Source organism: Hemiscyllium ocellatum, chromosome 31 (genome assembly GCF_020745735.1).
Source record: "Hemiscyllium ocellatum isolate sHemOce1 chromosome 31, sHemOce1.pat.X.cur, whole genome shotgun sequence".
NCBI classification, from domain to species: Eukaryota; Metazoa; Chordata; class Chondrichthyes; order Orectolobiformes; family Hemiscylliidae; genus Hemiscyllium; species Hemiscyllium ocellatum.
Window position 1 is genome coordinate 44,943,324 of NC_083431.1, and position 14,436 is coordinate 44,957,759.

The following is a 14,436-nucleotide window of genomic DNA, read 5'->3' on the forward strand; positions in this document are numbered from 1 at the left end:
CTGAGACTCCATCATGTAGCAAATGGTATATAGTACTAATGGAGGATGCCCCCGCTGGTCGTAAGACATTACGTTCTCTGTCTGATTTATAAAAAGACTATCTATTAATGTAGTCTCCCTCTGTATATAATCTCGAACTTGGAAGTATCGAAAGAGATCCCCGTTAGGTATTCCGAATTTCAGACGCAGCTGCTCAAAGGACATCAGGATCCCATCTTTAAATAGATCCCCTAAGCATGAGATGCCCCTGGATCTCCAGAGTTTAAAGGTGGCATCTGTAATCCCCGGTTGGAATCCCCATGCACCTACTATTGGTGCATGGGGGGATGTTTTATGTGAGTTACCCTCATTTTGCCGCATTATATTCCAGGCCTTAATTGTGTTTAATATTATGGGATTTTTACAGTGGTCTGTAATGATTTTCCTCTTATCTGAAAATAAAAGGTTAATAAGTGGGTATTTTACTTGGGAGGCTTCGATATCCAGCCAAATTGATTGTGGATCAGATGAAACCCAATCAGCTATGTAACTTAGTAGGGAGCTTAACTGATATTTCCTAAAGTCTGGGAAGTCCAGTCCTCCCCTTGCCTGTGGAAGCTGTAGCTTCTTCAGCTTAATAAGGGGCCGTCTTTGGTTCCAAATAAAGGAGCCCAACCAGCCATACAATTTACGTAGGGCTAGCCTTGGCAGCATCAGCGGGAGCATTCTCATAGGATATAAGAGACGGGGCAGAACATTCATTTTAATTAATGCTATTCTCCCTAGCCAGGAAATCGGAAGGTCTCTCCATCGCTGGAGGTCCTGCCTTATCCTTTCCATTAATTGTACAAAATTAGCCCTATACAGCTGATCAAATACTGGCGTGATAAAAATACCTAAATATAAGAAGCCCTCCAGGGACCAACGGAAGGGAAAAGGGGATCCGTCCATTAAGTGGGGTATCATAGCCAGACCACCCATTGGCTTCCGATTTTGAAAAATTAATTTTTAGCCTGAGAATGCACTAAATGTATTAATAACTTGAATTAGACGAGGCACTGACATTAAAGGATTACTGAGGAATAAGAGAACGTCATCTGCATAGAGGGTAATTTTGTGTTTACCTGTACCAATCCTCAGGGCCGTTATATTAGGATCAGTCCGGATGGCTTCTGCTAATGGTTTGATTATCAGTGTAAATAACAATGGTGAGAGAGGACATCCTTGACGGCAGCCCCTACCCACACTGAAGCCATCCGATCTTAACCCATTAGTAATAACAGCTGCTTTGGGGTCATTATACAATGTTGAAACCCATTTGGTAAACACCTGTCCAACGCCAAACCTTTCCAATGTGTAAAATAAATATGACCATTCAACCCTATCAAATGCCTTTTCCGCATCCAATGAAATTACTACTCCTGGTATCTTTCCCTGATGACAGGCTTGGATCATATTCAAGACCCTTCTGATATTATTGGATGATCTGCGGCCCTTAATAAACCCCGTCTGGTCCTCCTTTATAATATATGGCAGTACCCTTTCTAGTCTTAGTGCTAACATTTTTGAGAGAATTTTAAAGTCTACATTTAGTAAGGATATTGGTCTGTAAGATGCACAATCTTCTGGGTCTTTTCCTTTTTTGATGATAAGAGAAATATTTGCTTCTTTCAGCATGGGCGGGAGACAGACCTGACTATGCGCAAAATTATACATATCCATAAGTGGGTCAACCAATATTCCTGTAAATTCTTTATAGAATTCAGCTTGAAAACCATCCGGGCCCGGTGCTTTTCCGCTCTGAAGTTGCCTAATTGCCTCAAGTATTTCTTGGACTGTTAAAGGGGTATTTAGGGCCGACACCTGTTCCGGAGTCAGGCCCGGGAAGGTCAAATTTTTAAAAAATGACTGCATCGTCCTAATCCTATCTTCACAATCCTGTGATCTATATAGTTCAGAATAAAATTCTTTAAAGGTCGCATTGATCTTTTTTTGATCATGAGTCAGGGTACCTGTACTTTCCTTGATGGTCGGAATAGTTTGAGGGGCTTTCTTTTTCTTTGCAAGAAATGCTAAGTATCTACCCGGTTTGTCGCCATATTCATATAATCTTTGTTTCGCAAATAATATTTCCCTTTTAGCCGTTTGAGTAAGCGCGGTGTTTAAAGCTGTCCTAAGAGCTGTAATCCTCTGCAATTTTGTGATAGAAGGTCTATCAGCATATGCTGTTTCGGCTGCTTTTAGGCGAGCTTCGAGCAGACGCTGTTGCTCTCCCTTCATTTTCCTCTGGGTCGCTGAATAGGAGATGATCAAACCTCGTGCATAAGCTTTGATGGTCTCCCACATCATTGACGGATTGCTAGCCGTACCAGTATTAATTTCTAAAAAAGTTTTAAGTTCTTGGGAGATGTACTTTAAAAATTTGCTATCTTTTATCAGGAAGGGGTCCATATGCCAATGCCGAACAGATGTCCCATTGTTCTTTACCTTAGTTTCCATGTATACAGCGGTATGGTCAGAGATTGCTATAGTACCTATTTTACAGGTTGCTATAGAGTTTAGAAAAATCGATGGGGCAAAAAACATACCAATTCTTGTGTGACATTTATGTGGATTAGAGTAGAAAGAAAAATCTCTACCCTGTGGATGGAGACATCTCCATACATCTACCAATCCTAATTCTTTATTCAGGTCCGCCAGTTGTCTAGATCTGGCAGATACTCCAGCGGCACTCTTGGGAATCCTGTCTATTTCCGGATCCATAATACAATTAAAGTCTCCCCCTATAATTGTATGACGGGCACCAAAGGCCATCAGTTTTGAAAAAGCTTCCGTTATGAATTTAAAGGGGTGTGCTGGGGGGCAGTATACATTTAAGATCCCATATTCCTCTCCATTTATGAGGGCTTTAATCAAAATATATCGTCCAGATTCGTCTTTTATCTGATTTAGAATTTTCAAAGGGAAGTTCTTCCGGACAAGGATAACGACTCCCCTGCTTTTTGAATTAAAAGAGGAAAAAAAGGCCTGGTCAAATCCGCCCTGTCGTAATTTTAAGTGTTCTTTATCCGACAGGTGTGTCTCCTGTAGGAGAGCTATATCAACTCTCTCCTTCTTAAGATTTGATAATATTTTCTTCCTTTTAACTGGCGAATTACTCCCCCTGACATTCCAGGTGCACCACTTAACCGACTGTTCAGCCATAATCATCTGGACAGATCCGAGACCCCTCGGGAGGGGAAACCCTATTTAGAACATCCCGAGCATGGAGCATACAAGATTTACAAAAGTAAAGATTCTCTGATACACTCAAAACAATATAACAAAAAACTCTTTCTAAGTATAAAAAATATAAAACATTCCGAATTGGAGATTTTCTCCCTTGTTCCCAGGGAGCGTCACTTCCTCTCCCACAGTCCATCTTACCCTCTTCCAACCAGTGCCCCATCCTTGACCCAGGTGTTCCTCAATAAAATGAGGAGAATTCAAATATAATATAAAGCTAGAGTTAACAGTGAACACCCCACCCCCACCCACATCTAAATATATTTGGGAATATAAGAAAAGATGAAGGGATGTAAACCAAAATAATGGGAAAGGCAGACCAGCGTCCACAATCTCTTACAGTTTATTTAAGAGAGTCCAAGAATTCCTTAGCCTTCTCCGGTGATCCGAAGTTATATATGGATCCTTCGTGGCTAAGGCGTAGCGTCGCTGGATATCGTAAGGAGTACTGGATATTTAAGTCCCTTAAACGCTTCTTCGCCTCATCGAATGCCTTCCTCTTTCGGACCAAAGCTGGGGAGAAGTCCTGGAACAGCATGATCCTGGATCCTTTGTGGGTCATAGCTTGGGGATCTTTTCCCAGATTTCTTGAGGCTTCCAGGAGCATCTGCCTCTCCCTATAGCTCTGCAGCTGGAACAGGACCGGGCGTGGGCGCTGGGTTGAGCCGGGCCCACGTACTGTGACCCGGTAGGCCCATTCTACCCTTACCTGGCCTGATCCAGCCTGCAGATTTAAAAGTTGTGGCAGCCAATGCTCTAAGAATGCTGTCAGCTGACCTCCCTCTTCCTGCTCGGGCAGGCCCAACAACCGAATATTTTTTCTACGACATCAATTTTCGAGGTCATCAATGTGGTTTTCTAGGTTCTGGACTCGATTCTCGAGAAAACGGATGTGGTCGGCTGTTGATTTTATCCCAGTCTCTGAGGCTGCGGCCTTCGACTCCACCTCTCTGACTCGGCACTCCAATTCCTGAATGTCTCTGCCCTGCTTCTGCAGCTCGGCTGATAGTGCTTCTCTGCTCTGTCGAGACTCATCGATAAAAGCATCAATCTTCGCCTCCCACCTGGCAAACATCTCCTCAAAGCTCATCTTCATTGGTAAATCTCCTGAAGTAGCTGAAGACACCTTTGTTGCAGATGAAGAGGGAGAGGGTGGGGGAGGGGTCCCTGCTTTCTTAGAGCCGCCTGTTCCCTTCCCTTTACTCATTTTCCAGCTAGTATTAGACTATTTAAATGTACTAATAGGTAACTATTTAAGGTTAACAACTATTATAAATGGTTTAGTGAGTGTGGTGGGGGTGGATAGCCCACTTTTCCCAAGTTTTGGGTAGAGCACTGTGGACTCAGTCTTGCTGGGTTGCCGCCATCTTGGATCCCAACAATTCAAATTTAACTAGTTTAAATTATGCCCCAAGATACTAAAACCCAATTGAACTTGAATTTATTGTTTTGCCAATGAGAAGACTCAATGTTGGGGATATAAAAATGCAGACATTTTGAAAACTGGAAAGAGAGTAACTGCCATCGAGATGGATCCACGATACAGGAAACACTCCCCATCAAGAGGTACCTTTTCATATGAAACACACTCACAGTAAAAAGAAAGATGATGACAGAGAATTCAGCAGCCAGAAGAGTGAAGTCACAGAAGACCACATTGGCTATGTGGTTTTGAAATTAAGTTGATGTAATTTTAATAAGTTTCCTATTGGAAAGCATACTGCTATAAAGTTGGAAGCAGGTAATAAGCAGTTAAGAGAAAGGGGGGGCTTAGAATTGCAAATAGTTGTTTAATGTTCACTTTTACAGTTAAAAAATAAATTGATGTTATTTTCTTTAAATAGTGAAATGTGGGAGTTGTCTGTCACTCATATTTTAAAGAGATTATGAGGCAAGGGGAGCTTTTCTGGGTTTTTGGTTTAAATGACAGAAGGGCTCACCACCGTGTCATAAGTTATTTTAACATCAGGGAAAATGCAAGAATCTATTATTAAAGACTTTTACAGCGATGCACTTAGGAGAATTTAGTACAAACGAGGCAGAGGAAACACTTTTGTGAAAGGGAAAGTATTTGACTAACTTAGAGTTCCTTAAGAAAATAATTAGCAACTGAAAGGAAAGTTATGGTATGCTTGGAGCTCTAAAAAGGTACTTTGTCAAGTGTCAGTTAAAATGGCTACTACACAAAATAACAGCTCACTCTGCAGTGTGCGCAAGTGCATGTGCCTGAAAGCTGGGATGGGTGGGAGAGTTGGTGGGGTCTTGTTGGAGAAGTGGAGATATTGGATAAAACTAGAGGATTGGCTTCACAGTTACTAAAATTGTCTAATGACACTGTGTACTTTCCTACCAACTTCGAAGTATAAAAATGAATAAGGATAGGTTAAGTGAGTGAGTAAAATTTAGTAGCCGCTGATTATAACGAGGGATGATATGAATTTGTCCACTTTGGCAGGAAGAAATGCAACATACTTAAATGGAGAGAGATTGGAGAACGCAGAATTATATAGGAGTGTGCAAATCCTGGTACGTAAGTTACAAAATGTGAATGTGCAGATACAGCAAGCAATTAGGAAGCCAAATAAAAGGTTGCCATTTATTGCAAGGGGATTGGAGATAAATTAGTAAGGTTCGCAGTGATTGTACAGAATATTGTGGAGACCGTATATGTAACAGATGCCTTAAGTCGTATTTAAGAATGTAACTATTAAAGGCTCACACATCCGAGTCATGGGATGAAGGGTTTATAAAAGGAAAAGATGGGTCAGGTTGGGCCTGTGTCCACTGGAGTTTCAAAGTGAGAGGAAACCTTATTGAAACATGCAAGATTATAAAGGGACTTGACAGAGTAGATGTTTAGTGGAAAGACTTATTGAGAGCATGGTAGCAAAGCTTATGATATCTTGGGCTTCATAAAAAGAGATAGAATACAAAGAGAGGGGTATTGGGCGGAATTCTTTTATATATCGGTTTTGGTCACTGATGTAATGTATTCTTGAGACAGATGCAAACATTTTCAAGAGACTGCAGGAAAAATTTGCCACAGTGGTTCCAGGGATGAAGAATTTTTGTTACAAGACTGGGTTAGACTGGCTGGGGTTGCTCTCCTTGGAGGAAAATAGAATAAGATTAGATTTGATAACAGTATTCAAGATTATGACAGGCTTATGTTACATAGACAAGGTAAAACCATTCACATTAACTAATAAATCCATGTCCCTTAGTACTGGTACTAAGATTTTAGGCAATAAATGCATGGGAAGCTAATTTTTATTTTTAAAAAAAGACATCAAGTGGTAAAGATCTTGAGCCCACTGCCGAGGAGGATAATGGAAGTGAAGCTTATGAATGATCCAAAAAGGAAAGTGGTTGGGCAGTTTACTGAAATAACTCCAGAGTTAAATGATCGAGTGGAAGAATGTCAATGATTGGATTGCTCTGTAGATAGCCAGCATGGATTTGATGAGCCAAATGATCTTCTGTGCTGTAAATGATACTACTACCACTGGCACTAAACTATCCAATTAAAATAATATTTGTCTTTTTCACACCATTCAAATTGATATCATCAACAACCTTTTGAATCTGAAAAAAAACCCAAAAATTTAGGAATTTTAAAATATGACCAATGAGGTTAATTAGGTCAAACATACCTTCAGACATCCTGGGTGTAATATTTCATTGCAGATGGAGCATTCCATTAAGCTAGAGTTAAATTTCTCTGCTTCATCCACCACATTGTCTTCCTTTCCTGCCTCACCGCAAATCTTGCAGACTGCAGTGTGTGGTAGTACAGGCTGCAACAAAGTATTGGAGATCATTAGATTCTAGTCGAGTCCAAAATAATATGCAATGTAAAATACACTATTTCTAATACCACTACTCATTTCATTACTTTAGTTTTGATGACATTTTGGAACTCAGGATAAATTTGGAGGTGACATATGTAGAAGCACAGGTTTAATCCAACTTGGACTTTCTAATTACAACCACACAGCTTGGATATTTGTTGAGCAGAAGCCAGAAATCACCCATGACAAACTGGTTGCAGTGTCTATCTCAAGCTACTGTGGTGTGTGTTATAGATATTGGTCTAAAGCAGCATGATTACGCTTATACTATTTGTGCAAGGAATCTCAAAACCTACAGCAAGCAACTGTTGACATACACTCTACATAGTCCTTTGGCATAAAGCAAAACTTGCATAACTTATTAGCACTATTAAAATAATTGTATTAACCATCCTAATAATTTGGCAACACATTTTCAACACATCAGTGAGATAAGGATTCAAGACTAGTTCAGGGAAGATTTGGATTTCAAGTTAGTAGCATATGGGTGTTACTTTTGTGAAGGATCTGAAGAAAAAGTAGGTCAGTCAGTTTTGCAGGAACTATGACCTCATCCAATGTGTCTCAAAGAATAGGATACCCTGGAGTGTTAATGAATGGTTTGTATTTCACTGGGTTACAACCGGAGTGTAAAATTGTGGGCCATTGGGTGGCACTGCTGCCTCAGTGTCAAGGTCGTGGGTTCAATTCCAGTCTTGGGCAACTGTGTGGACTCTGAACATACTCCCCACATCTACATGGGTTTCTTCCATGTGCCCTGGTTTGTTCACTCAAAGTGCAATGAAATTGTTGGAATCCCAATGTGTTCCAAGCATGTTAGTAAGCCCTAGGTTATTTAGGATCCCATGGCAACATATCTATGTAAGCATTTTTCTAATTTTGTTGAATTCAACTCTGCAACCTGGAGATCAATGAATATGATTCATGGAAATGGTGGCGCATCAAAATAGCAATTACATAGCACCACATTGTAATGTGATATGTGCCACTCCAGAAGCAATTGGTTGAATAGGGTAGTAAAATGTCAACTAAGCACATTGATGCTGCATGGCTATCGACATGCAAGTTCTGTATGGTCTGCACAAATAAAGGTCTCAATCACATATATGGAAAATTTGCTCAAGATTGGTTGTAACAATTTATTCAACCAGTTGTCAATTCATATTCTGCAGAACCAGTCATGCATAAGGTGGGGTAAACTGACATGGCTTCTGTGCATTTTAGGCAGCCTGTAACTATGAGGGATACAGTGAGACATATGGATATATAAAATACTCACTGTATCTTATCACTGAGAAGCTTATTGCTCTTGCACAGATTCAGCTATTGCTTTTTTTTTCAAGCTTGCTTTTGAGAAAGAAGTTGCCTGCTAGTGCGGAGCACAGACCCAATGCATACAAATTTGAACCATTAAGAATACTGTGCAGTTGTTGACACGGTCATGCTTGTTGAAGGTGCTTACACCTATTCCGTTGTCAGGTTTACTGAATATGCAGGGTGGCCTTAAGACCACACAACACTATCAGATGTTCACATTGGATGTAAAAAAAAAATCAGACGAGTTATTCAGAATCCTAAATATGTATGTGCTGGTGCTATTCTTTGCAGACAGAAAAAACACGTGCATACACTGCTTGTGTTCAAACTCAACAAAATTGATCTCAGACATTCAGTGTTGCAATTTTTAGGGCATGCTCTTAACAGAGTCGACCTGGATTGAAATTTAAGCAAAACCTGGCTGTTAACTGTCAATCATTAATGGGTATATTCTCCATAGTAATGCGTCTACCAGTGTTCATTTGCCAAAAATGCTGCATTCTCCTTCTTATGCAATATAAAATGTTGATTTTCTTCTTTAATTGATATTTTTGCAAATTGACCTGACGAATGCAATAATGAACAGCTTTGACAAAACGCATCTTTTCAAACACTAGAGTAGTAATTCCTGAATTACTTTCAACTAATATTCCAGCAACTGGGTAGCAAAACAACATAATCAAAGGCAAACAAGCATGCTGCAGTACAATAAGTTGCTTTAATTTAAAAAAAATACTTTTTCTTAAAAACAAAAGTTTCAAAATTTACACCTTGGTGATCATGCAAGTATGTCGCCAAATTAAGACCCAAACTGTTGCTGTTTACCTAGGTTTGCCCCCAGACTCCTATGACACCTGCTCCTCATTTATTCATCTTGTTTCACCATTTAAAGTACACATTATGCAGCACATGCTTGTGCACTATGCCATTTTCTCAATGAGTGATCATCGCTGCTTTCCTGCTCGTAGCCTCGATATCAAGTAACTTCTCACTCTAGGTGATTTTAACATCATGAGTTGTGTTCAAAGTTTGCTTTAAATTCACTACCTTCGAATCATCCTTTAATCCCACCCTCGATGTAAACTGCATTCACTCTTATTCACAAACATGCTCCTGCTGACGGAAGGTGCCCTCCCTAACGCTGCAGATGGAAAAACAGGTCATCTTTGATCATGAGCATGTATTGTTCTTCACCTGCATTTCTCTTCCCCCTCCAAAGCCCATCTCTCTTTTGGTATCCATCTCTGGAAATCTCTCTCCCATGGTTCACTTAGAGCTGCATTTCCAAATTTCTTTAGCCCTCACTGAACTTTTGTAATGAGACCCAGCCTTTGCTGACCTTAGAACATAGAACATAGAAGGATACAGCGCAGTACAGGCCCTTCGGCCCTCGATGTTGCGCCGACCGAATCCTACCTAACCTATACTAGCCCAATAACTTCCAAAAGCCTATCCAATGCCCGCTTAAATGACCATAAAGAAGGAGAGTTCACCACTGATACGGGCAGGGCATTCCATGAACTCACAACCCGCTGAGTGAAGAATCTACCCCTAACATCTGTCCTATACCTACCACCCCTTAATTTAAAGCTATGTCCCCTAGTAACACCTGACTCCATTAGCGGTAAAAGGTTCTTAGTATCTACCCTATCTAAACCCCTAATCATCTTATACACTTCTATCAGATCTCCCCTAAACCTTCTCTTCTCCAATGAGAACAGCCCCAAGTGCCTCAGCCTTTCCTCATAAGATTTTCCTACCATTCCAGGCAACATCCTGGTAAACCTCCTCTGCACTCGTTCTAAAGCTTCCACATCCTTCCTACCTTGCTGCCAATGAACTGATGACCATGCAACTTTCTTTCTTAGCTCTCAAGTGACAGAATTATGGGGGTTCTTTTTCTTCATATTCATCCCTTTCTCCTGCAAATTTGTCATAGTACATTGAAAACAAAACCAACCCTGACCACACTACCCTTGCAAACTACCATCCCATCTTTAAGCTCAGTCTTCCCCAAATTCCTTCCAAATCCATTCCCAGAATTCCAATTTTGAATCTAGGGCGGCACGGTGGCACAGTGGTTAGCACTGCTGCCTCACAGCGCCAGGGACCTGGGTTCAATTCCCGCCTCAGGCGACTGACTGTGTGGAGTTTGCACGTTCTCCCCGTGTCTGCGTGGGTTTCCTCCGGGTGCTCCGGTTTCCTCCCACAGTCCAAAGATGTGCGGGTCAGGTGAATTGGCCATGCTAAATTGCCCGTAGTGTTAGGTAAGGGGTATATGTAGGGGTATGGGTGGGTTGCGCTTCGGCGGGTCGGTGTGGACTTGTTGGGCCGAAGGGCCTGTTTCCACACTGTAAGTAATCTAAAAAAAATGGTCGTTCCTACCAAATTAGCAGCAAACAGCCCTGAAAGTCATGTTACTGTGACAAAAGCAAACAATCCCATTATATTGTTTAAGCTGTTTGCAGCCTTTGACAATTGATTTTGACATCTTCCTCCAATGGCTCTCCACTATCATATCTGGGTGGACTGCATTCACTTGTTTCCATTCTAATCTAGCCATCAATATCTTCTCTTTCCACTTCCAAAACGTTACTCCTAATGGACCCAAGAATCTATACATGTGCCCTTTCAATTTCTCATTTTGATTATATGGTACCCTTGGGCAGTATCAAAACAACAGTTTCCAGATGGGGGACACAACTGTAAGGCATAAGAATAGGCCTTTCGGCCAAGATGCCTATGCTGACCATGATGCCACTCTGAACTAATCCTATCTTCCTGCATATGGCCCATATCCCTCTGTTCCCTGCATGATCATCTTTGTGTGTCCAAAGGCGCCTTAAAACTTTGCTAATATATCTGCTACCACCTTCCCTGCTAACACCCATCACCCTGTGTAAAAGAATTTGCTCACACACTGCCTTTAAACTTGCCCCGTCTCACCTTATCACAATCAGAACTCCCAATCATCCACTGTTTTAATATCATCAGACTGATTATTCTACATCTAGCAATTCCTTCCAATTAAATATTGGGCAGACTAAAGCCAAGGTCTTTTTTCCTTCTGCCACAAACTCAGCTCCCCTTGCCTGAGATTCCATATGGTTCTCTGGACTGCTGGAGTCTGAACAGGATTGCTCACAACTTCTGTCATTGAAAGCACATTTTGTGGTGAACAATCACAGAAGTGACTGATCTTACAACCTTTTGACTTTTGTTACTTCACCATATTCCCAGCCTAAGCTTTTCTGCCACTGATATCCTCATCAATGGCTTTGTTCCCTTTAGTCTTGAAGATGGGTAATCTCTTAGCTGTGACTATAGCATACTGTTTCCACTGTTTAGCAATCTTGCAGTCTTATACTGTAGTCTCACTAAGTTGGTACCTCATTTTTACGTACTCTTAGTGCTGCTCCTGACATGCTCACCTACATGATACACTGAACCTTTGTTGGTCCTCTGGCTTGATGTTAATGATCAAGTAGGGGATATACCAGCAGAGACTACAGACTAATAATCCAGAGGTTAGTTCAAATTCTTTAATTATACAATTTCAAATCTCACCACAGCTGTTGGGGAAGTTTAAATTCAAATAATGAGTAAATTGTGTGACACTACACTTTTGTTAAACAGAATATATTCAAATCAGACCTAGCAGCTCAAAATTGGGTACCCACAAGGATCTATGAGCATCTACAGAATTATATTCAGCCACACTGTAAAATACGCAGAGATTCGAAACAGAGCTTACCCCCACTACGTCAAGGACCATAAGGGATGAGCAATAAATGCTGGTCATGAGAAACTTGCATCTTATGAGCAAATAAAAATGAAGTATTTACAATACAATATAATATAATTACTTTGGTTAGTACCTGCATCCTTGAGGTGATCTACATCAAATTATTTTCTAAGATTTAAATATGTTTGTAGGATCAAATCCATCTCTACTATTTCAAAGATCTTTCCTCAGATTCTCTTTTTCTCCCCTCTTTCTTACAAGTGACTACACATCAGAAATAGTTAATTGAGCATGAAATACTCTAGAACATCCTGTACCCATGAAATATTCTATACGAATGCAAGATCTTCATGTTTTTGGTAACTTTCTCCATCTCAGTCATAGAGATGTACAGCATGGAAACAGAACTCATCCATTCCAACCTAAATTAATCTACTCCCATTTGCTAGCATTTGGCCCATATCCCCCAAACCCTTCCTCTTCAGATATCCATCCAGATGCCTTTTAAGATGTTGCAATTGTACCAGCCTCCACCACCTCCTCTGGCAGTTTATTCCATATTTGCACCACCATCTACATGAAAACGTTGCCCCTTAGGTCCCTTTTAAATTGGTTAAGCTGAGGTGGGAATAATGTCAACTAGTTTTGGACCACTCCACCCTGGGGGGAAAAGACTTGACTGTTCACTTTATCCATGCCTCTCATGATTTTATAAACCTCTATAAGGTTACCCTCAGCCTCCGACACACTTTACTAAAATGTTACGAAAACATTAATTTATTAATCCATTCTTTAATATTTCAAAAGTGCAACAATTGGAGTTTGCAAGCTTCCTCTGAATCTTCCAACTACACAGCAGTTTGTTTTTGCTGATTATCTCCATGAAAAAAAAGTAGCAGTCAGGCGAGCATTTTGGATTACAATACATTGCAAAAGTCTCTTATCCAACTGGAGCAGCATGTCCTATCAAACTATTAACAAAATTAAGCAAGTCAAATAGACACACAGTTAAGGTAAAGGAGGATGGTGTCACATAAGCGAAAGTGAGGCCTGCAGATGCTGGAGATTGGAGTCGAGAGCGTGGTGCTGGAAAAGCACAGCAGGTCAGGCAGTATCCGAGGAGCAGCAGAGTCGACGTTTTGAGCCAAAAATCGATTCGCTGCTGTGCTTTTCCAGCACCACACTCTCGACACATGCATGCACATGTTTGAGTAGATCATTTCTTGTCAATTTCCAAGACTGATGATTGATTGGTGGTTCTATATTTTAACTAAACCTGCTTTACATAGAGTCATAGAGATGTACAGCTTCGGTCCAACACGTCCTTGTCAACCAGATATCCCACCCAATCTAGTCCCACCTGCCAGCACCAGGCTCATATCCCTCAACTCCTCCTATTCATATACCCATCTAAATACCTTTTAAAATGTTGCAATTGTACTAGCCTTCACCACTTCCTCCGGCAGCTCATTCCATACACATACCACCCTCTGCGTGAAAAAGTTGCCCCTTAGGTCTCTTATACATCTTTCCCCTCTCACCCTAAACCTATGCCCTAGAATTCTGGACTCCCCCACTCCAGAGAAAAAACCTTGGGTATTTATCCTGTCCATCCCCCTCATGATTTTATAAACCTCTATACAGTCACCCCTCAGCCTCCAACACTCCAGGGAAAACAGCACCAGCCTGATCAGCCTCACCCTTTAGCTCAAATCCACTGACCCTGGCAACATCCTTGTAAATCTTTTCTGAACCCTTTCACGTTTCACAACATCTTTCCAATAGGAAGACCAGATTTTTATGCAATATTCCAACAGTGGCCTAACCAATATCCTGTACAGCCGCAAAATGACCTCCCAACTCCTGTACTCAATACTCTGACCAATAAAGGAAAGCATACAAATGCCTTCTTCACTGTCTTATCTACCTGCGACTCTATTTTCAAGGAACTATGAACCTGCACTCCAAGGTCTCTTTGTTCAGCAACTCTCCCTAGGGCCTTACCATTAAGTGTATAAGTCCTGCTAAGATTTGCTTTCCAAAAATGCAGCACCTCACATTTATCTAAATTAAACACCATCTGCCACTTCTCAGCCCATTGGCCCATCTGATCAAGATCCCATTGTAATCTGAGGTAACCTTTTTCGCTGTCCTCTACATCTCCAATTTTGGTGTCATCAGCAAACATAATCAATCAATAAACTATAACTCAATACATATGAAATGAATACATTTCTTTTCCTAACAATCAATTCTATT

At 40.9% G+C, this 14,436-nt stretch overlaps 1 protein-coding gene across 2 annotated transcripts in view; it reads right to left on the reverse strand.

Moving 5' to 3' along the window:
- The window catches only part of LOC132830419 (lysine-specific demethylase 2B-like), a 159,540-nt gene that overhangs the window by 91,759 nt on the left and 53,345 nt on the right, over positions 1-14,436 (reverse strand). For both annotated transcript variants that reach the window (XM_060848098.1, XM_060848097.1), the window contains exon 3: positions 6,918-7,061. In XM_060848098.1, the coding sequence (XP_060704081.1) occupies positions 6,918-7,061 (144 nt within the window). The remainder of the gene's footprint in view (positions 1-6,917; positions 7,062-14,436) is intronic.